At 44.1% G+C, this 25978-nt stretch overlaps 1 protein-coding gene and 1 long non-coding RNA gene across 3 annotated transcripts; one reads left to right on the top strand and one right to left on the bottom strand.

Moving 5' to 3' along the window:
* Window positions 1-7649: 7649 nt before the first annotated feature.
* Window positions 7650-19157, bottom strand: LOC140076616 (uncharacterized). 2 transcript variants are annotated; one of them, XR_011849627.1, is made up of 3 exons: window positions 19072-19157; window positions 10429-10541; window positions 7650-7725 (listed from the first exon to the last, which is right to left on the bottom strand). It is a non-coding gene; the product is annotated as an uncharacterized lncRNA (long non-coding RNA). The 2 variants fall into 2 exon arrangements; XR_011849628.1 differs by having other exon boundaries at window positions 7656-7744.
* Window positions 10342-24499, top strand: PRSS16 (serine protease 16). The gene is made up of 12 exons (XM_072123220.1): window positions 10342-10500; window positions 11909-12090; window positions 12828-12927; window positions 13338-13467; window positions 13575-13698; window positions 14732-14809; window positions 15241-15288; window positions 19108-19371; window positions 19457-19598; window positions 20597-20776; window positions 23165-23310; window positions 23387-24499. Exons 1-12 carry the CDS (start codon window positions 10440-10442, stop codon window positions 23438-23440), a joined length of 1509 nt encoding a protein of 502 aa, XP_071979321.1. The 5' UTR covers window positions 10342-10439; the 3' UTR covers window positions 23441-24499.
* The last annotated feature ends 1479 nt before the right edge of the window (window positions 24500-25978 follow it).

The following is a 25978-nucleotide window of genomic DNA, read 5'->3' as shown; positions in this document are numbered from 1 at the left end:
TATACATTGTATGGCCATTGTGTGACATATTATACATTGTATGGTCATTGTGTATCATATTATACATTGTATGGCCATTGTGTGTCATATTATACATTGTACGGCCACTGTGTGACATATTATACATTGTATGGCCATTGTGTGACATATTATACATTGTATGGCCATTGTGTGACATATTATACATTGTAAGGCCATTGTGTATCATATTATACATTGTATGGCCATTGTGTGACATATTATACATTGCATGGTCATTGTGTGTCATATTATACATTGTATGGCCATTGTGTGTCATATTATACATTGTATGGCCATTGTGTGACATATTATACATTGTATGGCCATTGTGTGTCATATTATACATTGTATGGCCATTGTGTGACATATTATACATTGTATGGCCATTGCGTATCATATTATACATTGTACGGCCATTGTGTGACATATTATACATTGTAAGGCCATTGTGTATCATATTATACATTGTATGGCCATTGTGTGACATATTATACATTGTATGGGCATTGTGTGACATATTATACATTGTATGGCCATTGTGTGTCATATTATACATTGTATGGCCATTGTGTGACATATTATACATTGTAAGGCCATTGTGTATCATATTATACATTGTATGGCCATTGTGTGACATATTATACATTGTATGGCCATTGTGTGTCATATTATACATTGTATGGCCATTGGGTATCATATTATACATTGTATGGCCACTGTGTGACATATTATACATTGTATGGCCATTGTGTGTCATATTATTCATTGTATGGCCATTGTGTATCATATTATACATTGTATGGCCATTGTGTGTCATATTATACATTGTATGGCCATTGTGTGTCATATTATACATTGTATGGCCATTGTGTGTCATATTATACATTGTATGGCCATTGTGTATCATATTATACATTGTATGGCCATTGTGTGTCATATTATACATTGTAAGGCCATTGTGTGTCATATTATACATTGTATGGCCATTGTGTGACATATTATACATTGTATGGCCATTGTGTGACATATTATACATTGTATGGCCATTGTGTGACATATTATACATTGTATGGTCATTGTGTGACATATTATACATTGTATGGTCATTGTGTGACATATTATACATTGTATGGTCATTGTGTGACATATTATACATTGTATGGCCATTGTGTGTCATATTATACATTGTATGGCCATTGTGTATCATATTATACATTGTATGGCCACTGTGTGACATATTATACATTGTATGGCCATTGTGTGACATATTATACATTGTATGGCCATTGTGTGTCATATTATACATTGTATGGCCATTGCGTATCATATTATACATTTGTATGGCCATTGTGTGTCATATTATACATTGTATGGCCATTGTGTATCATATTATACATTGCATGGTCATTGTGTGTCATATTATACATTGTATGGCCATTGTGTGACATATTATACATTGTATGGCCATTGTGTGTCATATTATACATTGTATGGCCATTGTGTGACATATTATACATTGTATGGGCATTGTGTGACATATTATACATTGTATGGCCATTGTGTGTCATATTATACATTGTATGGCCATTGTGTGACATATTATACATTGTAAGGCCATTGTGTATCATATTATACATTGTATGGCCATTGTGTGACATATTATACATTGTATGGCCATTGTGTGACATATTATACATTGTATGGCCATTGTGTGACATATTATACATTGTATGGCCATTGTGTATCATATTATACATTGTATGGCCACTGTGTGACATATTATACATTGTATGGCCATTGTGTGTCATATTATTCATTGTATGGCCATTGTGTATCATATTATACATTGTATGGCCATTGTGTGTCATATTATACATTGTATGGCCATTGTGTGTCATATTATACATTGTATGGCCATTGTGTATCATATTATACATTGTATGGCCATTGTGTGTCATATTATACATTGTAAGGCCATTGTGTGTCATATTATACATTGTATGGGCATTGTGTGACATATTATACATTGTATGGCCATTGTGTGACATATTTTACATTGTATGGCCATTGTGTGACATATTATACATTGTATGGTCATTGTGTGACATATTATACATTGTATGGTCATTGTGTGACATATTATACATTGTATGGTCATTGTGTGACATATTATACATTGTATGGCCATTGTGTGTCATATTATACATTGTATGGCCATTGCGTATCATATTATACATTGTATGGCCATTGTGTGTCATATTATACATTGTATGGCCATTGCGTATCATATTATACATTGTATGGCCATTGTGTGTCATATTATACATTGTATGGCCATTGCGTATCATATTATACATTGTACGGCCATTATGTGACATATTATACATTGTATGGCCATTGTGTGTCATATTATACATTGTACGGCCATTGTGTGACATATTATACATTGTATGGCCATTGCGTATCATATTATACATTGTACGGCCATTGTGTGACATATTATACATTGTATGGCCATTGTGTATCATATTATACATTGTATGGTCATTGTGTGTCATATTATACATTGTATGGTCATTGTGTGTCATATTATACATTGTACGGCCATTGTGTGACATATTATACATTGTATGGTCATTGTGTGTCATATTATACATTGTACGGCCATTGTGTGACATATTATACATTGTATGGCCATTGCGTATCATATTATACATTGTACGGCCATTGTGTGACATATTATACATTGTATGGCCATTGTGTATCATATTATACATTGTATGGTCATTCTCTCTCCATCTCTCCAGGATCATTCCCATCACATTGGACACAGATGATAGAAATCCATATGTTTTGTGTGAATATATCGGATATGGTGGCGGTGTAGAGGGCGGACGCCGCGCCCGGGCAGGTGGGGAGGAGGTAGAACTAATCTCTGAACCTGTCAGCAAGTTTAAAACTGGTGCAGGGCAGGCGGACAGATTGGGATATGTAATCTTTTATTATCCCCGGGGACAGATGGAGCCATGAACAGGGAAACCTTGAGGAGGTGTAGCAAGACGCTGGCTGTATAATCCCCTGGGGGGGCTGCGGGGCTAAGCCTGCTTTACTCTGTGTTATTGGAAGGAAGCTCAGGAGCCGGACGCACAGGCAGATGGGCGCAATGGAAAACTTTCCGCCAGTCCATTATCACAACTTCTTTCTGCAGCACAATGCTGACTACAGGCCTATTACATGGAGGGGCGATATCACCAGGCGCCGTCACATATCCCCAGAGTTCATGCATCGTGTATACAGGGGGGTGTACAGCATAGAGAGTGTATGTGCAGCGCCAATCAGCATACATCATACACACCAGTGATGAGGTCTCCATGTATAACTGATCACATGTTATAGAGCAGAAGGAGCTGAGCAGATTGTACATAGTGTCCTATCTGCAGGCAGCATGTTATAGAGCAGGAGGAGCGAAGCAGATTGTACATAGTGTCCTATCTGCAGGCAGCATGTTATAGAGCAGGAGGAGCTGAGCAGATTGTACATAGGGTCCTATCTGCAGGCAGCATATTATAGAGCTGAGCAGATTGTACATAGTGTCCTATCTGCAGGCAGCATCTTATAGAGCAGGAGGAGCTGAGGAGATTGTACATAGTATCCTATATGCTGGCAGCATGTAATAGAGCAGGAGGAGCTGAGCAAATTGTACATAGTGTCCTATCTGCAGGCAGCATGTTATAGAGCAGGAGGAACTGATCAGATTGTACATATTATCCTTTCTGCAGGCAGCATGTTATAGAGCAGGAGGAGCTGATCAGATTGTACATAGTGTCCTATCTGCAGGCAGCATGTTATAGAGCAGGAGGAGCTGAGCAGATTGTACATAGTGTCCTACATGCAGGCAGCATGTTATAGAGCAGGAGGAGCTGAGCAGATTGTACATAGTGTCTTATCGTCAGGCAGCATGTTATAGAGCAGGAGGAGCTGATCAGATTCTACATAGTGTCCTATCTGCAGGCAGCATGTTATGAAGCAGGAGGAGCTGAGCAGATTGTACATAGTGTCCTATCTACAGGCAGCATGTTATAGAGCAGGAGGGGCTGAGCACATTATACATAGTGTCCTATCTGCAGGCAGCATGTTATAGAGCAGGAGGTGCTGAGCAGATTGTACATAGTGTCCTATGAGCAGGCAGCATGTTATAGAGCAGGAGGAGCTGAGCAGATTGTACATAGTGTCCTATCAGCAGGCAGCAAGTTATAGAGCAGGAGGGGCTGAGCACATTGTACATTGTGTCCTATCTGCAGGCAGCATGTTATAGAGCAGGAGCAGCTGAGAATATTGTACATAGTGTCCTATCTGCAGGCAGCAAGTTATAGAGCAGGAGGGGCTGAGCACATTGTACATTGTGTCCTATCTGCAGGCAGCATGTTATAGAGCAGGAGCAGCTGAGAATATTGTACATAGTGTCCTATCTGCAGGCAGCATGTTATAGAGCAGGAGGGGCTGAGCACATTGTACATTGTGTCCTATCTGCAGGCAGCATGTTATAGAGCAGGAGCAGCTGAGAATATTGTACATAGTGTCCTATCTGCAGGCAGCAAGTTATAGAGCAGGAGGGGCTGAGCACATTGTACATTGTGTCCTATCTGCAGGCAGCATGTTATAGAGCAGGAGCAGCTGAGAATATTGTACATAGTGTCCTATCTGCAGGCAGCATGTTATAGAGCAGGAGCAGCTGAGAATATTGTACATAGTGTCCTATCTGCAGGCAGCAGGTTATAGAGCAGGAGGGGCTGAGCACATTGTACATTGTGTCCTATCTGCAGGCAGCATGTTATATAGCAGGAGGAGCTGAGCACATTGTACATAGTGTCCTATCTGCAGGCAGCATGTTACTGGGCCAGAGCAGAATTTACATGAACGTTTATTCTTCTCTGTACCCTTATATCTTGGTCCTGGCAGTGTCTCCTGTAGTAATTATGCCCCTTCTCTCGATCACATCACGTCGGATATTCCTTCCCCCCTATTAGCTGCAGGCGGGTGTCACCCCAGATGCCGGGTGAACGCTATGTTATTGATCTGATGAAAAATCAATATTAGAGCTTGTAAGTAAAGTCCGGGCCTAGCGTCCTCCTGCCCGGGTGTGTAGAGTAACGGTGTAATAGAGAATCCGCAGCATCAGCCGGGGTGGTAATAGCTGTGTATATACTGCCAATACAGGGGGAGATTTATCAGAGGTGTCCAAGACCAAGACTGGTCTAGTTGCCCGTGGTAACCAATCAGAGATGAGCTTTGATCTACCTACAGCAATTTAAAAAATGAAAGCTGAGTTTTGATTGGTTGCCATGGGCAACTAGACCAGTCTTCCTCTCAGGCACCTCTGATAAATCTTCCTATGACTATAATATATATATATTTAGCCTTTTTAGGGCTTATCCTTTACTCCCCTGTATCTTTGCTAATCTTTAATCAGGGTAATATGCAAATTTTCTAAAGAAGCTACTGGGGCGTGGAGTAGCGGGAGCTGAGGCTACACGTTGCGACTACTCCACGCCCCAGTAGCCTCTTTGATCGTCCTACCCAGACATCTTCATCGCACAGCTACAAGGATCTGCACTCACTCCTCTGCGAAGCCGGAGTTCTGCGCATGCGCAAAACACAGGCCAGCGGCTGCGCGATCTCAGCTCCAAAGCCGGAACTACTGCGCATGCGCAGAAATCCGGCTTTACGGATGAGCTCCTTGTATCTGTGCACTGAAGATGTCTGGGTAGGAGGATCAAAGAGGCTACTAGGGCGTAGAGTAGTCGCAACGTGTAACCTCAGCTCCGGTTACTCCACGCCCCAGTAGCTACTTTAGAAAATTTGCATATTACCCTGATTAACGATTAGAAACGATAGAGGGGAGTAAAGGATTAGCCCTAAAAAGGACTATCCTTACATACGTTAGATGCACCTACCACCCGTTCTACCTTAATAGGTAGGTCCGTAGTGGTAGGTTTCCTTTAATATTGTGTCCCTCCTGGTCCCTAATGTACATGCACTGTGTTGTGTAGTAATGGAGGTGGAAAGAGGGCAAATGTCCTGGGAATGCATTGCCATCTAGTGGTGGCCCTCGTGTACTGCATTATGCTCGCAATGTTGGGTATATTTGGTTCATTCCTCTCAAAAGAGTCAAAAACACAAAAATAACCAGAATTCCCTAATTCCCGAAAGCCGGTGACACAAGTGGTGTTTTTTCCCATTGCGTTTTTAATTCAAATCTTAGAGTTCTGCGTTTGGGAGGTGCTTTTTTTTTTTTTGTTCCAAAATCCAAATCCAAATGCTTTTTTTTTACAGACAGATTCAATTAACCCTCTCAGGACCAGGACATTTTAGTTTTTTGCCGTTTCCATTTTTCACTTCCCCAGTCTCCAAAAAAAACCCAAAAAACATCACTTTTTTATATTTCCGTTTACAGAGCGCGAGGCTTGTTTTCTGCCGAACAAATTGTACTTCTGAGTGGCCGCTGTTCATATTCCACGCCGGTTACCGAGAGGATGCAAAAAAAATTCCAAATGAACTTGTACAAAAAAAAAAAAATTTTTTTTTTTAAATGCACGGACACGAATTTTCCAGCTCTCGCTGTCCGCTGCTAATGAAACCTCCCCTTTTTTTTCCCATGGGTCGTTATGATCACAGGAGAACCAAATTTACATAGGTTTTTATTATGTTTTAATAGATTTTAAAAAAATTTAAATGTTTAGAAAAATGTTTTTCTTCATTTCGCCATATACACTCCAATAACATTTTCTTACTACGGTGTATAGAGCTGTGTCAGGAGTCTTTTATTTTTTTTTTTTTTTTTTGCAGGATGAGATATTTTGGATAATTTTGTCGCTACCACTTTAGGGACTGTACAACCCATTCATTTTTACACAATTTTTTTATGTGTTGCAAAATGGCGAAAAAGTGGAGTCCCATACACTCGGTCTCTGTTTGCTGTTATGGGGCTCACCGCCCGTCCAGAGCCCCGCCCCCTTTGCACTAGCCTTGTGTTATGAACGCCCTTAATGCCATTATGACTTATATATTCGGTTAAAGCGCATCGAGCATTGGGTTTCGAAAATAAAAACGCAACAGAATACAATCCACAAGAGTTTAAAACACAAATACGTATCCGGCCTAACGACAGCGGCTCTAGAAATCGTCCTAAATGTAAAACTAGTACAGGCGGTCCCCTACTTAAGGACACCCGACTTACAGACGACCCATAGTTAAAGACGGACCCCTCTGCCCACTGTGACCTCTGGTGACCTCTCTGGATGTTACTATAGTCCCAGGCTGCAATGATCAGCTGTAAGGTGTCTGTAATGAAGCTTTATTGATAATCATTGGTCCCATTACAGAAGAAAAATTTTAAACTCCAATTGTCACTGGGGCAAAAAAATTTTTTGTCTGGACAATTATAAAATATACAGTTTCGACTTACATACAAATTCAACTTAAGTACAAACCTATGGACCCTATCTTGTATGTAACCCGGGGACTGCCTGTAAATGACAGAAATGTATAATATGTTGTAGAGCGCCATCCAGTGGAGGCTACACGATCCTTATTGATAACATGAAGAATAAAGAGAAAAAGGAACTTACAAGATTTAGTTGTGGTCACTTTTGGTGTCCATGATGGATACAGACACAACGGTGGGATCCGATTGCTGGGAAGCTCCTGCTCCGGGAACACACATCTTTATATTATATTACAATATAAAGCATAAAACATAACAATATATAACATGAACCAAACATAATATAAAGTATTTACAATAACTCACCAGCCCCATTCACACCTAGCAAAAACAATAACCTAACACACCCCAAAATAATTCAAAATGCTAAATACCACAACCCCCACCCGACCGATTATCACATCCGAAACCAAACCCATAAACAAAGACAAGACCACACCCACAAATAAACAGAAGCATACATTTACATATATATATCATCATATCCCACACCCATTATATATATACTAACAAACACAGAATACACTGTATACTACACTAAACTAAATCCCTTCCCCTCCCCCTCAGGGACGGGTCTAGAGTCCAAAGTTTGCGTTAAGAAGTCCAGACCAGTGTCCAAGATCAGTTCATAAATCCCAACACCATCACCCCCTCCCAACCTCACACTATGTCCCATAACTACACTATATACACTATATACATTATATACACTATATACACTATATACACTATATACATTATATACACTATATACACTATATACACTATATACACTATATACATTATATACACTATATACACTATATACACTATATACACTGTATACATTATATACACTATATACACTATATACACTATATACACTATATACACTATATACACTATATACACTATATACACTATATACACTATATACATTATATACACTATATACACTATATACACTATATACATTATATACACTATATACACTATATACACTATATACACTGTATACATTATATACACTATATACACTATATACACTATATACACTATATACAACATAACATGATGAAAACATTATACAAAACAAAAGCCGAGCAACATCAATCAATACCAATCCGATTGACCTGAATGTACTTCTGTGCTGTAACATCACAGGCTTTCACTCTGTGCAGGAGCACGTCCCCCCTCCCACTGCGCGAGATTACAGCAGGCAGAGGGAGGGTGGAAGTGCTCCTGCACATTGTAACATCCTGTGAAGATACAGCACGGAGGGGCTCTGGTAACATCCTGTGAAGCTACATCATGGAAGGGCTCTGGTAATGCCAAGCAGGGACTCTGGTAACATCCTGTGAAGCTACAACACAGAGGGGCTCTGGTTATGCCCCACAAAGCCCTTCTGACTCATTAACGTAATTTTAAAAGTTGATCTTAGAAGGAAGGAAGCCATTGATAAGAAATATATACGGTGCCTAGATCTATGGGTAATCATGATAGATTTCCTTGCAGTACACGCACAGCGCCTGCTGGCTGGAAAGTCTGGCCCGGACTCTATCAAACAGAACTGGACGGATTTGCTGAGTTGAGTTCCAGTTGCTTAATGTTTATGGTGATGCCGCACGTGGCGTTTTTTTGGACCGTTTTAAAGCAGCCAAACACATGGTAAACATTCAGGGCGCGGTCACACGTTGCCTTTTGGTTGTGTTTTGAAACGCATTACAACAGCTGAGATGAGGTGATGTCCGTAATTACATAACTGTGAACATTTACGTTGACAAAACGCAGTGTAAACGCGATGTTAACGCATGCATTCACAATGCGTTTATGCTTGCATTATTTACGCTTTGTTAACACATTCGTTAATGTCTCGTTAACGCTGCGTTTTGTAGATGCAAATGTTAATAGTCGTGTAATTAGGCAAATCCCCTCATCTCAGCTGTTGAAGAATGAAGACGCAACAAAAACCCAATGTGTGATCGCGCCCTCAAAAAACGCACACATTTTTAGACGGACTGAAAACCCATGGTCCAAAAAAAGCAGTGACCTGTGGCATCACCCTAGGACTCCAAAGAGACAGTTACCAAAGAGTAGCAGCAAGCAGAGATCTTGAGGATTTGTTACAGAAAATTCTGTCCTAAAGCTGTAACATTGTGGGCGCGTTCACACGTTGCGTTTTGACCTGCGTTTTCATTGCGTTTGAAACAGCTGAGAAGAGGTGATTTGCCTAATTACATCACTGTTAACATTTCCGTTTACAAAACGCAACGTAAACGCGATGTTAATGCATGTGTTTACAACATGTTAACGCATGTTTTGTTAACACATGCGTTAAAATTGTGTTAACAAACGTAAACAGTAATGTAATTAGGCAAATCACCTCTCATCAGCTGTTGTATATGCGTTTCAAACGCAATGAAAACGCGACCAAAACGCATCGTGTGAACGCGCCCTGAATTGAATAAATCAATCATACACATACTTAAAGGGGTATTCCAGGAACATGATCGGGTGCAGGACATGTGACCAGCGGCATCTCCTGTCCGGTGTCTGCTCCGCGCGGTGGAAATTAATGGACTGATTAAAGGGCCTTTAGCATTATAATTCTTCGTTACTGTGTATGTCCGCAGCATTTCTCTGCAACATTGTACATAACAACTAATGACACAGCAGCTTATAGTTTAAGGAAACATTTGTACATGACTTATGCTGATTCCTGGAATATCCCTTTAAGGAACAGAAACTCTGTGCAGTGAAGGGTTAAATCCCGCAGTCATGTGCCTTGTGCTTTGGAAGCAAAACTGAAGCTGAGTATGCAACTTTGGGAGCCAATGAAAAGTTGAGGGGGTCATGTGATAGGAGGGGTCATGTGACTGTGAGGCAGTGTAGTCTAAGGGGGGGGAGCAGGACGCTGGACTCACACTTGGCTTCCATGATGATCGCCCTGAGGCTGCAGCTGCTGCTTGTCCTGCTCCTGGGTGGGGCGGACGGGGGTGAGTACAGCACCCATCACACCCTTCCTCTCTCCGCCAAGCTGTAGAGATAGATATAAAACATGTTATACTTCTGTGTGCAGTCAGATTAGGAGTAACCCCGCTCTGACGGATATTACTGAAGCCTCAAAGTTAATCAACTTCACAAAAAGTTTCAAAACTTTTTCCCCTATAGCGAAAAACTAATGTAGGGCGATGGTCGTAATGGGTTAATTTTTTACCGGGACTAGAAATAACTTTTTAACCCTAAATGTACAAGGCTCGGTCACACTAGGAGGCGTAATATGTGGCTCCCCAATAATCCAGGGGCGGCTTATAGGTTTAGTTTTGGTGTTTGCCTATATCTGTAATCAATTCCTTATTAGGATCCCATAAATGAGAGAGGACCCTCCTAAACCTCCAGGGTCCTGATACAAAATCTATCCTGGGACCCCTCGTTCCACCACCTGCAAGTTATAAGGTGATATAACACAGAGACTTTGGGACCCCTTGGGGTGCAGGGGCCTAAGAGTGACCCCCTACTCCTGCACCTCTTCTGGCTACACCCTGGTGATTATACTGATGCATGTAATATGTCGCCTGCAGGGCAGTGGCGGAGTTCGCTCTGGGTGTTTGGATGCAGATGACTGAGCTTCCTGTTTGTCTTCCTCTTCAGGTCGTATTAGTCACACGAGGAAGCGGCGCAGTCACCTGATTATACACGAGGCGTCTGAGATGAGATAATGAGAGGAGGTCGGACACTTTACCTCATGTTTTTTATAATGTGTGTGTGTGTGGGGGGGGGGGGGGGGGCAGGATATTATATTATTTACTAATATACATCTATTACTAGTTCTGCTCCGCTTTCCTGATGGCCGCAGATGGAGGGTCATGTGATCTCTATCTGTACATGAACAATCACCCTGCTATCTAAGACCAAGGTCCTGGCAGGGTGATTGTTCATGGACATATAGAGTTCACATGACCCTCCATCTGCTGCCATTTTATGGTCAGGAATCTCCGGCTGATGAAGTAAAAGACCGGAGGCGTCACTTAACATATCAGGAAAGCGGAGCAGAACTATTACTAGATGTATATTGGTAACTTACCTCATATCCTGCCCCCTCCACCACCACCACACACATTACAGAAAACACGAGGGAAATCGGCCAACCCCTTTAAGGCCAAAACAGATGACTCTGGTCACGTTCTAGTTGGACTTTACAGACTGACCACAGTGTAAAGGATGGGACTCCAAGCATCATAGTGCTGTATGGTACAAGGAGTCCCTTCTTTCCTGCAATAGTGGCCCCAAACTGTAATCCTGGTGCGGAGCAGCTGCTCTAGTACATTCCGAGTGATTTCCAGCATGTCTCTCTGGTTACTTTCGTCTATGTGTCTTGGTCCGTCATCTACTTGTTTATTTCAGCCTGGAACCAGAGGCAAATCCGAAAAAAAATCCACCAGCTGCGACAGACGGAGAACTTCAAATCCTTCTACAGCCGTCTTGGGTTTCCAAACGGAGCTCCCTCATACGTGCCCCCTATAGAAGGCCTCCTCACGCAGCCCCTCGACCACTTCAACCGCAGGAATAACGACACGTATAGGCAGGTCAGGGAAAACGCTTTACAACTGGCGCCAATGTCATCTTGTGACCGTAAACTAAAATGATGTCTGTCCTGTATTGTTTATATTAGGGCGGCACGGTGGCTGAGTGAGTAGCACTTCTGCCTTGCAGCGCTGGGGTCCGGGGGTTAAAATCCCACCCAGGTCAACATCTGCAAAGAGTTTGTATGTTCTCTCCATGTTTGTGTGGGTTTCCTCCGGGTACTCCGGTTTCCTCCCACACTCCAAAACATACTTTTAGATTGTGAGCCCCATGGGGGACAAGGACCAATTTGCCATGCTTTGTGCAGCGCTGCGTAATCTGTGTGCGCTATATAAATAAATAGTAATAATTATTATTATTATACTTCCATATGGTCCCTTAGACAGGGAATGGTACAGCTGGGTACATGCAATTCCATCTGCCCTCTGTTCGAGTACCCTAGGGGTGCAGAGCTTGAGGACGCCAGTGAGATGGAGGACGAGGAAGGACGTGGGGATAGCATTGCTGGGGCGTGGAGTAGCCATTGCTATTACAGCCCTGAGGGGCTACACCACGCCCCCAGGAGCCTTTGCTGACAATTTCCATATTAGTTGGATAACATTTCGGAAAGTGTTATCAGATTAGGGAAAGATAGTTTAGGTCTTGGGATTTTTGTAGGAACCTAGTATCCGATTCTTGATGGTAGGTTTCTCAAAAAAGTGTGATTTTCTGATGTATGGTATGTTTTACCCATCTGTAGAGATACTGGATAAATGAAGAATTTTGGAAACGCCCCGATGGACCCGTCTTCTTATTTATTGGCGGAGAAAGTGCGGAGTCCGAGTTCTCAGTCCTAGCAGGTTGGTTTCTAGTCCTCATAAATCTCGTTATAGAAATGAATTTCGGGTGTTTTGTGTGCAAACCTTGAGGATGACATCTTCCTGGTTGGAGGTCTTAAAGGGATGTTGGGTCCTTAGACAGTTTTTCTTCTGGATTGAACCACATCACAGCTGCCTGGATCATGGCTGCTTCTGCAATGGTCACACCTGAGGGGTATAGATGTGCAGTACCCAGCACCACCACTACACAGCGTGTGGCGCTGTCTGGTTCTAGGGGTGGATAGTGATAACTGAGCGATGTAGGAAACACTTGAGTGCTACATATTGTCACTTGCTCCACCCGGACTTCACTTAAGTGCAGATTAATGTGTATTTTTTAAAAAAAGTTTCCATTCTCTGTTTCCTGATCCTCTCCGATGTATCACTCACAGGGGAACACGTAGAATTGGCTCAGAAACATCGCGCTCTTCTGGTGGCCCTGGAGCATCGTTATTATGGGGCCAGTATCAATCAGGACGGGTTGACCCTGGAAGCCATCCGGTTCCTGTCCAGTCAGCAGGCGTAAGTAGTCAGACCAGGCGTCTCGTGCATTAGGAGGGTGCTGGGTCGGGTCAGTTCTACCAGAACATTCTTTAAGATCTAATCTTTTTTTCATGTGCATTTCCTAGACTTGCAGACTTGGCTTCTTTCCATCTCTTCATCTCCCAGAAATATAACCTGACCCAGAAGAACACTTGGATCTGCTTTGGAGGTTCCTACCCCGGATCCCTTTCGGCTTGGTTTAGATTGAAGGTGGGTCTTTTCAATGTGGATTTCAATGTGCAACACCCCTGCCAATGCATAGGCAGGCGGCTAGATGCGAGTAGCGCCCTCTCCAGGTCAGGAGCTGTTAAGGAGATTGATCACCTCTCTAGGATGTTTCTACAACTGAGATATTCTGTAATTGCAGCTGTAGATACTGCCTGGCAAGGCAACAGTTAACTGGTGTAAGTAATTATCCAATGATGTGTCTGTTATGCAAGCTGGAAGGTGATTGGATAAGTGCAACCACCTGACAAGGGGAGTATAAAAACCCCTGCTAGGTGAGAGTGAGCAGCAAACCTCCAGTGCTGCCACAGCCATTAATCCCAGGAACTACTAGTGCCTCAGCCCTACTGCCTGGCACACAGGGCAAGTCCGGAGACTTAAGCCCAGAACTGCAGCTTCCACCACTTGGACCCAGTTCCATCTGAACCAGCCCAGCCTGCATCTACTATCAGGCTGCTTGTACCTTTTTCTGTGGACCACTCTCCATGACTCTTCCAGCTTAAGGAATCTGCTGTTACCCGTTTGGCCATTGCCTGCTACTCATTGTTCAATAAAGAACTGTAAGTTGATTTGCATAACGTTGCCTCCATCTGATCCCTGGATACGGCTGTTACTACCACTGGCTTCCCCATCCATCACCCAGGGACTCATCCTACAGACACTCAGGGGTTGCCCCAGGGAGAACCAGTACATCAGCCTCTCCCTCCATATTTCTTGCACACACCACCTGCTGGAGACCTGCCAGGCTGTAGGACAGCCCTCCGGTCCCCACACCAAGAACCGTGACATTGGAGTGCCCTAGGCCGCAACCGCCAGCCACTCCGGTATTCTGGGCCCCGGCTTCCGCTAGGCCCCGGTGGGGGATGTTGCAATTACATCCTCCCTGATATTGGCTTTTTGGTCTTTACTATTCCACGTGACCCCTCATGCACACATGCACGCTCAGCTCTGCCAGGAAATGTTGCTGTACATGTGTTATTACATATCTATCATGTCATCTTCTTTCTATTTTTTGCAGTTCCCACACTTGGTTTATGCGGCTGTGGCCTCCTCGGCCCCGGTCAGAGCGGAGCTGGACTTCACTGATTATAACAAGGTCATTATTTACTTCTTCTATATGGGGCTGGCTGATGTGTCTAGTCATGTATCAAGGCTCCTTTATGGGTCGGATGTGGACTAGGTTGCTACCTGTAGCTTGCACTGAAGAAGAAACCTGATATTAGGCCAGAGGCACACGACCGGGGTCAGTCCTTGAATCGTGCGCTGACCCAATTTTTACAGATCGACCACAGTGCAGAGGACAGGACTCGGAGATATATGATGCAAGGAGTCCCTACTTTTATTCAAAACAGCAGTGCTGAACTGTAATCTTCGTCACAGTACAGTACTGCTGCCTGGACTGGGACTAGACTCACTTTTCCTGATCTAAATTTAGACAATTTTGGTAAATCTGCCACTTGTGTCTGCTTGGAGGATGATTTTCTTGTAGTTTTTTGTGATCAACTTTTTTTTTTTCTCTCCTTACAGGTGGTGGCTGAGAGCTTGTCAGATGCAGTCATTGGGGGATCAACCAAGGTAAGTACAGTCCTCCGTCCCCTATGAACATTACTTACTGACTATATGAACACTTTAAATTTTTTTTTGTATTAATCAATTATATATCTTATAACTTTATAGTACAGTATATGGTTTTTTTTTTCCAACACCCTATAATATGGTAATACAATTCTTACTCCCTACAGCCACCGTACCTATGTCTATATGTGTATACGGTAGATACATATCAACAATATTACTACTGGTATAAAATTTCTATTAAGCTCAAAGATAAATACAAAAAATGAAATATTTTAAGGATTCGGTTTATAGACTCTAGACCAGGGGTCTCAAACTCAATTTACCTGGGGGCCGCTGGAGGTAGATTCTGGGTAAGGCTGGGCCGCATCAAGTTTTCCACACAAAATGCGCTTACAAAATATCATTATTCAGATTCAAATGTCACGGCGTCTCCCAGTGCAAGGAAAGCCCCGAGCGGGGAGACGTGTTTTCTCTATGAACGCGTCCTGTGTACCGAGGGGTCCCAAGCTCCTACCGCACTGAGCCCAGTCAGGGACACTCCATTCCATAAAAACTCCTGTACAAAAATATTTTTTTTTATTTGCCGGCAGCCATCGCTGTGAAAGCACCCGCGATCGGTGCTAGCACTGATCGCGGGTGTTACCGGTAAGCAGTGGCGTAACTAGAGTCCTCTGGGCCCCAGGGCAAAATTCCCAACAGGGCCCCCCCCCCCCAGTATGCATAAAAACATTGAACACCATCCACCAGTAATCAATGTCCCCCCCCACCACCAGAAGCCATAATCAATGTCCCCCCTCACCAGAAGCCATAATTAAAGTCCCCCCTCACCAGAAGCCATAATCAATGTCCCCCCCACCAGTAGCCATAATTAAAGTCCCCCCCAGCAGTAGCTATAATTAATGTCCCCCCCTCCACCAGTAGCCATAATTAAAGTCCCCCCCAGCAGTAGCTATAATTAATGTCCCCCCCTCCACCAGTAGCCATAATTAATGTCCCCCCCACCAGTAGCCATAATTAATGTCCCCCCCAGCAGTAGCCATAATTAATGTCCCCCCCAGCAGTAGCTATAATTAATGTCCCCCCCTCCACCAGTAGCCATAATTAATGTCCCCCCCACCAGTAGCCATAATTAATGTCCCCCCCACCAGTAGCCATAATTAATGTCCCCCCCACCAGTAGCCATAATTAATGTCCCCCCCAGCAGTAGCCATAATTAATGTCCCCCCCAGCAGTAGCTATAATTAATGTCCCCCCCTCCACCAGTAGCCATAATTAATGTCCCCCCCACCAGTAGCCATAATTAATGTCCCCCCCAGCAGTAGCCATAATTAATGTCCCCCCCAGCAGTAGCTATAATTAATGTCCCCCCTCCAGTAGCCATAATTAATGTCCCCCCCCCAGCAGTAGCCGTGATTAATGTCCCCCATAGGTAATATCCCCCCAAATTTCCTAACTTTCACCTATGCCCCCCCCAAATAGAAACAGGGCCCCATATACTTAAGCAAGATAAAAAATAAAACTCTTACCTAGTTATCCCGCTCCTCTTCGCGCTCTCTCTTCTGCAGATCGGCGCAGGCGACGGCTGATGACGCGTCTGCCAGGTCAGGTGCCGGGTCATGGACCTCAGCAGACCCGGCGCAGGCAGACGTGTCGGCGTCTATGGATTCGATGGGTGGGAACGGCCGCTGAGGTGGGTGGGACGGTGGGCGGATCGGGGGCCCGTTCTTATTTTGAATTGGGACAGCTCCGGGCCCTCCCTGATCCAGCGCACGGACCAGATACAGAACAGTCCGTGCGCTGTAACGGGAAGGCCCGCGGCTGTCACAATTTAAAACATCTGCCCGCTGGGCTGCGCCGAGTTATCAGCGCAGCGCAGGGGTCAGGTGCGGGCCTCTGACTGACCATGGGCCCGGTCTCAGTCGCGACCCCTGCGACCGCGATCGGTACGCCACTGCCGGTAAGCCTTTGCTGCAATATGCAGCAAAGACTTACCGGCTGAGCCCTCTCCATGCAGCGCGACCAGGTGGGGGCCACAAAATATTGTCCCGCGGGCCGCGAGTTTGAGACCCCTGCTCTAGACCATGAGTGGCTCTTGATATCCTTGGTCTGACGTCTGTGACGTTCCCAGTAATGTATTCAGTGTAAATACCATGTGTATGTTGGGAGGATTCCTTCTGTATAACGTCAGCTGACGCCTGTAACATAGGTAATGGCTTATCTTATAGGATACACTGGAGACTTTGCACACATCACTCACAGAATTTTACAGGTCTGCAGCTTATCCTTGTATTATTCTATAGCAACACCCCCCCCTTATATAAAGCACAAACTATGTCTTATAGGAAACCTACCATGTGATGTGATGCATTATGAAGCAAACATACCTGAGACTGCTGCAGCTAAACTGATGCAGGATCACATCTTGGTTAATCCCTGAGCTGAGTGGTTTTGCTAAAAAAAAAAAAAAAAAAAAAAAAAACATTCAGATTTATAACATTCAGGGCCCTGGGAAAGCTGGGTCCGGCTGGCTGCCTAGATCAACACATTAGACACGGAGCTTGTAATTACAAATGGAGGTTAGTCAAGCATGACTAATCAACCTGAGCTGGATCACTCATAAACAGCAGCTGGGGGATGGTGCAGCAATTGATTATTCTGTATGGCAGGGAGAAAATTGATTGCATCATCATCTCCTGCAGAGAAAAACTCACAGGCTAGGAGAAACGAGGAAGCAAGCGCTGAAGGTGAAAGAGAAAAGGCAGAGCTTTATTATCCTAATGTTATATCTGTTTTATCACCAAAACCACTCAGCACAGGGATTAACCAAGATATGATCCTGCATCAGTGTAGCTACAGCAGTCTCAGGGTATATTTGCTTCATACTGCATCACATCAAATGGTAGGTTTCCTTTAAAGAGCACCATTCAACACCTTGTATATGTGATGATAAACATACTATGGGGGCTCCTACATATTCAGGGGCATCTGAACATTATAATCCTCTCTACTGTCAGAGAGGAGGTGCTGGAGCAGTGGAGTAGAAGTGAAAGTGTGTTCTTTTACAAGATTATCAAAACACGACCCCCTCCTCTGCTTCAGCACTTCCTCTCTAGCAGTAAAGAGGAATATGATGACCAACTACCAGGTTTTGTATATACGCAAATGTGAGGGCTGGAGAAAATATTCTGAGTGCCCCTGACTCTGTGTAGCAGTCCCTACATTATGGTGTGTCCCTTGCCATATATGTGAGATGGTCCAAGGTCCTATTTAAACAGTGGATCTTGGTGCGGCCATATAGACAAAAGCCGCACAGAAGAGACTTGCATCCTCCTGACATTTGGCTATAACGCGATATCGTCCTATAGATGCTCTATAGGATAAGTGCAATATATAGGATCAATCTTTATGGCCCGTAAAGCTTGTGAGATCCAAGAGTGGGTTGTAGAGAAACGTATTCTGTAGCTTCCCTATACAGGTTCCGTAGGTTTGTTCTTAAGTTGAATTTGTATGTAAGTCGAAACTGTATATTTTTTAAATGTAGATCCAGACAAAAAAATTTTTTTGCCCCAGTGACAATAAGTTTCAAAATTTTTTGCTGTAATTGGACCAAGGATTATCAATAAATCTTCATTACAGACACCTTACAGCTGATCATTGCAGCCTGGGACTATAGTAACATCCAGAGAGGTCACAGGGGGCAGAGGGGGTCTGTCTTTAACTAGGGGTAGTCTGTAAGTTGGGGACTGCCTGTATATAGGATCAGTGCACATAATACCATACCTGTCCGCCATGTTTGAAGTTGTGACCTTCTTGCAGTGTCTGGACAGAGTGAAGGAAAGCTTCCGAATAGTGGACTCCATGCTTCACCCAGGGAACGTCTCCATCCTGGAGAAAGACTTCTCCTCCTGTTCTCCTCTCCGAGCCCCTGAGGATTATGTGGAATTTGTCAATAACCTGGCGGATATATTTATGGGAGCCGTACAATACAACATGGAGTCTCCGGGCAGCGATGTCAGGAAGATCTGTGAGCACATGGTCAATGCCGAATCTGCATACGAGGGGCTGAAGATTGTCAATTCGGTAAGTGCTCCAGTCCCACCAGATGAATGATGATAATGGTGTCGTCGGGTTCGCGTCTGTTATTATGTGTTCTGTCTTCCGGCAGATGTACATGGATTTTATAGGACTGACATGTGTGGAAAACTCGCATGAGAAATCTGTGTCGGATCTGAAGGATACAAAGATCAATCCGGTGGGAGTTGGGGAGCGGCAGTGGTATTACCAGACGTGCACCGAGTTTGGCTACTGTAAGTGACGCATGATGGGGGATAAGGGTCTGGGTTGTAACAACCTCTTTGAATAAGTTTTCCACCTATTACCTGAGCGATCCACAGGCTCCATTGATCAAAGAGAACGGTGTCGGATGATCAGCTCCATCTATTGTATAGTGGTGGACTCTGGGAACTGCAGATTGTGCTTACTGGAATATGAGCTGAGCTAATATGGAGGACCTATCCAATGGATGGGAGGGCCTGCCCAATGGATGGGAGGGCCTGCCCAATGGATGGGAGGGCCTGCCCAATGGATGGGAGGGCCTGCCCAATGGATGGGAGGGCCTGCCCAATGGATGGGAGGGCCTGCCCAATGGATGGGAGGGCCTGCCCAATGGATGGGAGGGCCTGCCCAATGGATGGGAGGGCCTGCCCAATGGATGGGAGGGCCTGCCCAATGGATGGGAGGGCCTGCCCAATGGATGGGAGGGCCTGCCCAATGGATGGGAGGGCCTGCCCAATGGATGGGAGGGCCTGCCCAATGGATGGGAGGGCCTGCCCAATGGATGGGATGAAAAACACCTTTTAAAGGGGGTTGCCCACACAACAAGTTGGTCCCTATCCACAGGATAGAGATGAATGGGGCAGAAACTGCTGTGGATAGGGCCTAAGGGTGGTGGCACAAGTGGCGTTTTGAACCCGTTTTTGGGCCGTTTTTAAGCAGTCTGTTAAAAAAACGCATGCGGTTTTTGAAAACTCTCTTTCGTTTTTGAGTTTTTCCAAATATCTTAATAAAGATAATTGGAAAACTGATAAAAACGGTCAAAATATCCATGCGTTTTTTAACGGACTGCTTTAAACCGCCCAAAACCGGGTTCAAAACGCCACATGTGCCACCACCCTTAGGCCCTATCCACAGGAGTTTCTGCCCCATTCATCTCTATCCTGTGGATAGGGTCCTACGTGTTGTGTGCGCAGTACTGTAAAACAAGATTGTAAACCTCTCCCTGATCGATCACATCTTCGCTCCACAGACCAGACTTGTGAGCAAAGCTCCTGCCCCTTCTCCCCTCTCAATACCTTGAAGACTCAGCTGGATCTCTGCAAAGAAATCTTCCAGATTCCCCCGGAGTCTGTCCGTCAGTCCGTCCAGTTCACCAATGAATTTTATGGAGCCGATCATCCCAAATCCAGCAGGATCATCTTTGTTAATGGTAAGGAAGTCGTACATTTTTAGAATTCAGATTGTGCTGCCCTTTTCTTTTCTATATACTAATATTTTGTCTGGTTTTAAAATTGTTTGTAAAGTTTTTAGATTTTATAAGATCCGTAAACCCATTCCCACCAATGCCCTTTTTATTTTTGTCTGTTTCATTGCTCTCCACCCTTGAAAAGCAATCATATTTTTTTTTTAATAAATTTTGTGTACAGAGCTATATGAAGGCTTAAAGGGGTGTTCTCATTTCGGCAAATTGTTTGTACGATGAAAAATTATAAAATTTTTATACTAATATACTTTCTGTATCAATTCCTCACGGTTTTCTAGATCTCTGCTTGCTGTCATTCTATGAAAGCTTCTATGTTTACTTCCAGTGGACAGAAATGTGACCATGGTCACACAGGTGCACGTCTCGTTATAGCCCTGGTCATGTGATGTCACCCAGGTGCACGGCTTATTATATCCCCTGGTCATGTGATGTCACGCAGGTGCACGGCTTATTATATCCCCTGGTCATGTGATGTCACGCAGGTGCACGGCTTATTATATCCCCTGGTCATGTGATGTCACGCAGGTGCACGGCTTATTATATCCCCTGGTCATGTGATGTCACGCAGGTGCACGGCTCGTTATAGCCCTGGTCATGTGATGTCACGCAGGTGCACGGCTCGTTATAGCCCTGGTCATGTGATGTCACGCAGGTGCACGGCTCGTTATAGCCCCTGGTTATGTAATGTCACACAGGTGCACATCTCGTTATATCACACAGCTCTGATTACTAACAAGCCGTGCTCCTGTGTGATATATAACGAGCCGTGCACCTGTGTGACCATGGTCACATTTCTGTCCACTGGAAGTAAACAATGAGGCTTTCTATATCATGGCAGAAAGCAGAGATCTAGAAAACTGTGAGGAATTGAAACGCGCTACTTACAGATGACCCCTAGTTACAGACGGACCCCTCTGCACCCTGTGACCTCTGGTGACCTCTCTGGATGTTACTATAGTCCCCGGCTGCAATGATCAGCTGTAAGGTGTCTGTAATGAAGCTTTATTCATAATCCTTGGTCCCATTACAGCAAAAAATCATGAAACTCCAATTGTCACTGGGGCAAAAAATGTTTTTTGTCTGAAACTACAATTATAAAATATACAGTTTTGACTTGCATACAAATTCAACTTAAGTACAAACCTATGGACCCTATCTTGTACGTAACCCGGGGACTGCCTGTATAACGTCTAATTATACAAAAAATAATTATTTGCTGAAATGGGAACAAATTGTACTTTTCTAGGGATGGTATTTAATATTCCATCTCGTGTACTGGGGAGTGGGGAATAAAAAAAAAAAATTCCAAATGTGGTGAAATTGGTGAAAAAATGCATTTGCTTTTTAATGTGCGCTCCAAATGAAATCTCTACTTTACTTTATTCTTTGGATCGGTGCGATTACTGGTTTACCAAATTTTATATAAGTTTTACTACGTTATAATAACATTAAAACCTTCTGTACAAAAAAAATTTCTTTGTTTTCGCCATAGTCTGACCACAATAACTTTGGTCTTATTTTGGGAGACAAGATTTTTCATTGCTGCCTTCTTGGGGACTGTATGACTTTTTCATCACTTTTTATTGAATTCTTTGCCAATTCACAACACAAAAAAAGTGCAGTTATGGACATTTTTTAGACGTTTTTAAAAAATTTTTATTATGGGGGTCCACTGCCGGGAACTATGGTTTTTATATTTTGATAGATTGGGACTTTTGGGACACTGCGATACCTAACAACATGTTTATGATTTTGTTTATTTTTATAAATGGGGAAATGGGGGTGATTTGAACCTTTTTTTTTTTTTTTTTTTTTTTTTTTTTACTTTTAACCACAGGATAAGGAAAAACAAAATGGGACCCCCAACTTCTAAAATGATCCGGAGACTGGAGGTCTGGTTCTCCCTCCTTAAGAGTGATGGCACACATGGTGTTTTGAACTAGTTTTTGGGCTGTTTTTGATCAGTCCGTCAAAAAACTCATGCGGTTTTGACCAGTTTCAATTAAGATAAATTCAATTCAGATAAATGTTTCAATTAAGATTGGTCAAACCTGACGGACTGCTTAATAACAGGCCAAAAACGCCACGTGTGCCATCACCCTAATGTGTAGAGCGTGTGTCCTGCAGCTCTGTTCAATAGTATGGGGGTGTAATATGCTGGAGATACCCGAGCGCTGTGCTCAGCAATTTGTGACACTCCCATACTATTGAATGGAGCAGCTATAGGCATGCTTGACCTCACACATTGGTTGCTGGAGGTCTGTTCTCCTCCTGTGGATGGGGGATAACTTGCAAACCTGGTACAACCCCTTCCAATTGTTGTCTCACCTGCAGGAGACGTGGACCCCTGGCATGCCCTCAGCGTCTTGAAGAACCAGTCTCGCTCGGAAATCGCCATCTTTATCAATGGGACCGCCCACTGTGCCAACATGGGTCCTTCCCGCACCTCGGATCCTCCATCCCTGCAGAAGGCACGAGAGGTGAGAATCTCTAACGTTACACCCTTATCTGTCCTATAGAAAACCTCACTCACCGGATGCCCCTTGTGTGTTGCAGGAAATTGCCAGTAAAATTTCGGAATGGCTACGGAGTGCGGAGACCACAGAGTAACACCCAACACCCTCTGCTTCCTGCAGATGAAAGGAGATGCCAAAGATATTTTAAGATGTTAAAAAAACCTGTGTGAACTGTAACCAATGCAAGCGACATGGGACCGGCTTATGTGTAATGCGAGGAGGCGACAATGTGCAATACTGCTGACAAGAGGAGAGCGGCGCCACCTATGCATCAAATTTTGTAAAAATTTTCAATTTCAAAATGTCCTCTTTTTGTATTTACAGCACCTGTGCACCCCCTGTGTCTCCATGGTTACAGACTACGAACAAACCCTGCGTAGTCAGATCCTGCACGCATACTCTCTTCCGTCTACCTCCCTCTGCTGGTCACATGTGGTAGGGTAGGTAAAATGGAGGACTGCAGGATAAGACTACACAAGGTTTTAGAGTAAGTCTGTGGACACGGATACACATTGCTCTGCATGGGAGCTGTGGACGGCAAACGGTAGGAGATTGTTGACATAAACTAAATGCAAAGGTCGCTGCATATTCTTTGTTTAGGGGCATTTGGGGGGGGGGCGGTGGCAAAGGTGAAGATTTTGTTTGTTTTTTGTTTTACTTTTTTAAAAATTTTTACAGCAATTTTCATTGTACAGATTGATGTCAACAACCGAACAACATGATTGTATGAGAATGTGATGACCGAACCTCTGTGTTACAGGATGGACCACCAATCTCAGCCATTGGACCCCCAAGTAATCCTGTCTCCCCTGTGCTGCTGAGTATATAGTATACGCTACCTCCAGCAGCCCCCAATAGTGATGAATGGGTGGGCTATGCACCTATAGGAGCCTGTTCTGGTGATTGGGGACTCTGCACTCAGGCCTCCACAATCATCCCCTTAAAGCCTACCCCTCGGACATGTCCAACCTCTTAAAGGGATCTGTGAGCACAGGTACTAGAAGAACCACTTTGAAAAGATTTTAAAATGTTTTTGTATTTTTATTTTTTTTTTCTATGGTTTTATATGAATAAAAAACTTGTGACGTGCAAATCGGGTCACGAATCAGATTATAAATGTTCTATAGAAATAAATTATTGCTACTTAACAAAGCGTCCTGTGTATTTTCATGTTTCTGTAAAAACGGTGAGTTGGGAGGAAGCGCAACTCTGTGATTGGCTGGGACGTTGTGCCCGAATGCTGACAACTGGCACTGATCGGGCATCCAGAGCTCAGTTCCGATTGTCGGCATTTGGGTCGGACGTTCCAACGAAGGCTGCAAGTTGGAGACGCGATCGCCAATACCCTGGTGGGGGAGGACGGATTTTCAGCTTCTCAATAGGAATGTTTCTACAATTTGACAGCAAGCAGTGATCTAAAACACATGATACATTAGTCACTAAATTATTCTTATACCAGTGATACATGAGTATATAGGGGTCTGTATAGAGCCATCAGTGTACGGCCCATATGGGAATTGTACAGCAGAGTGATCAGCATATACTGCACCCAAAGACCCTATAGGGCAGATTAGGAGAGCCAGTACTTCCTATCGTTATTGCTCTGTGAGGGCTTGGTTTTTTTGATGAGTTGACATTTGCATTGGAAATGCAACTATTGTTTTTCAATAGGGATCACAGTGCAGGTTTTTTGGGCCCCCTGGAAGTAATTTTTTTTTCCCCCTACGCTAATGATCCTAAAGATAGGTAACCAGTATCCGGTAGGGATCTGACACCGGGACCACACATCACGTTGTTATGGCAGCACCAGGGTGTCCGAAACTATACTGGTGGTAGTAGCTCCTATTCAGATGAATAAGCTGGAGTTCACCACTGTGGGCGCTATACAGTGAGGGCACCTCCCCTGGTATAACATGGGCGCTATACAGTGAGGGCACCTCCCCTGGTATAACATGGGCGCTATACAGTGAGGGCACCTCCCCTGGTATAACATGGGCGCTATACAGTGAGGGCACCTCCCCTGGTATAACATGGGCGCTATACAGTGAGGGCACCTCCCCTGGTATAACATGGGCGCTATACAGTGAGGGCACCTCCCCTGGTATTATTACATGGGTGCTATACAGCGAGGGCACCTCCCCTGGTATTATATGGGCGCTATACAGCGAAGACCCCTGGTATTATTATATGGGTGCTATACACTGAGGGCACCTCCCCTGGTATTATTATATGGGTGCTATACAGCGAGGGCACCTCCCCTGGTATTATATGGGCGCTATACAGCGAGGGCCCCTGGTATTTATGTATGGGCGCTATACAGCGAGGGCACCTCCCCTGGTATTATTGTATGGGCACTATACAGCGAGGGCACCTCTCCTGTTATTATTATATGGGTGCTATACAGCGAGGGCACCTCCCCTGGTATTATTATATGGGCGCTATACAGCAAGGGTACCACCCCTGGTGTTACATGGGCGCTATACAGCGAGGGCACCTCTCCTGGTATTATTATACGGGCGCTATACAGCGAGGGCACCTCCCCTGGTATTATTATACGGGCGCTATACAGCGAGGGCACCTCTCCTGGTATTATTATATGGGCACTATACAGCGAGGGCACCTCTCCTGTTAT

Source organism: Engystomops pustulosus, chromosome 9, assembly GCF_040894005.1.
Source record: "Engystomops pustulosus chromosome 9, aEngPut4.maternal, whole genome shotgun sequence".
Classification (NCBI taxonomy): domain Eukaryota; kingdom Metazoa; phylum Chordata; class Amphibia; order Anura; family Leptodactylidae; genus Engystomops; species Engystomops pustulosus.
The sequence above is the reverse complement of the archived record's forward strand: the minus strand, read 5'-3'. Positions and strand labels throughout refer to the sequence as shown.

Coding starts and splice junctions, on each gene's coding strand:
- PRSS16 (XM_072123220.1), top strand. CDS start 10,440: ATGATGATCGCCCTGAGGCTGCAGCTGCTGCTTGTCCTGCTCCTGGGT. Junction 13,468..13,574: donor TTCCTGTCCAGTCAGCAGGC/GTAAGTAGTCAG, acceptor TGCATTTCCTAG/ACTTGCAGACTTGGCTTCTT. Junction 13,699..14,731: donor CGGCTTGGTTTAGATTGAAG/GTGGGTCTTTTC, acceptor TATTTTTTGCAG/TTCCCACACTTGGTTTATGC.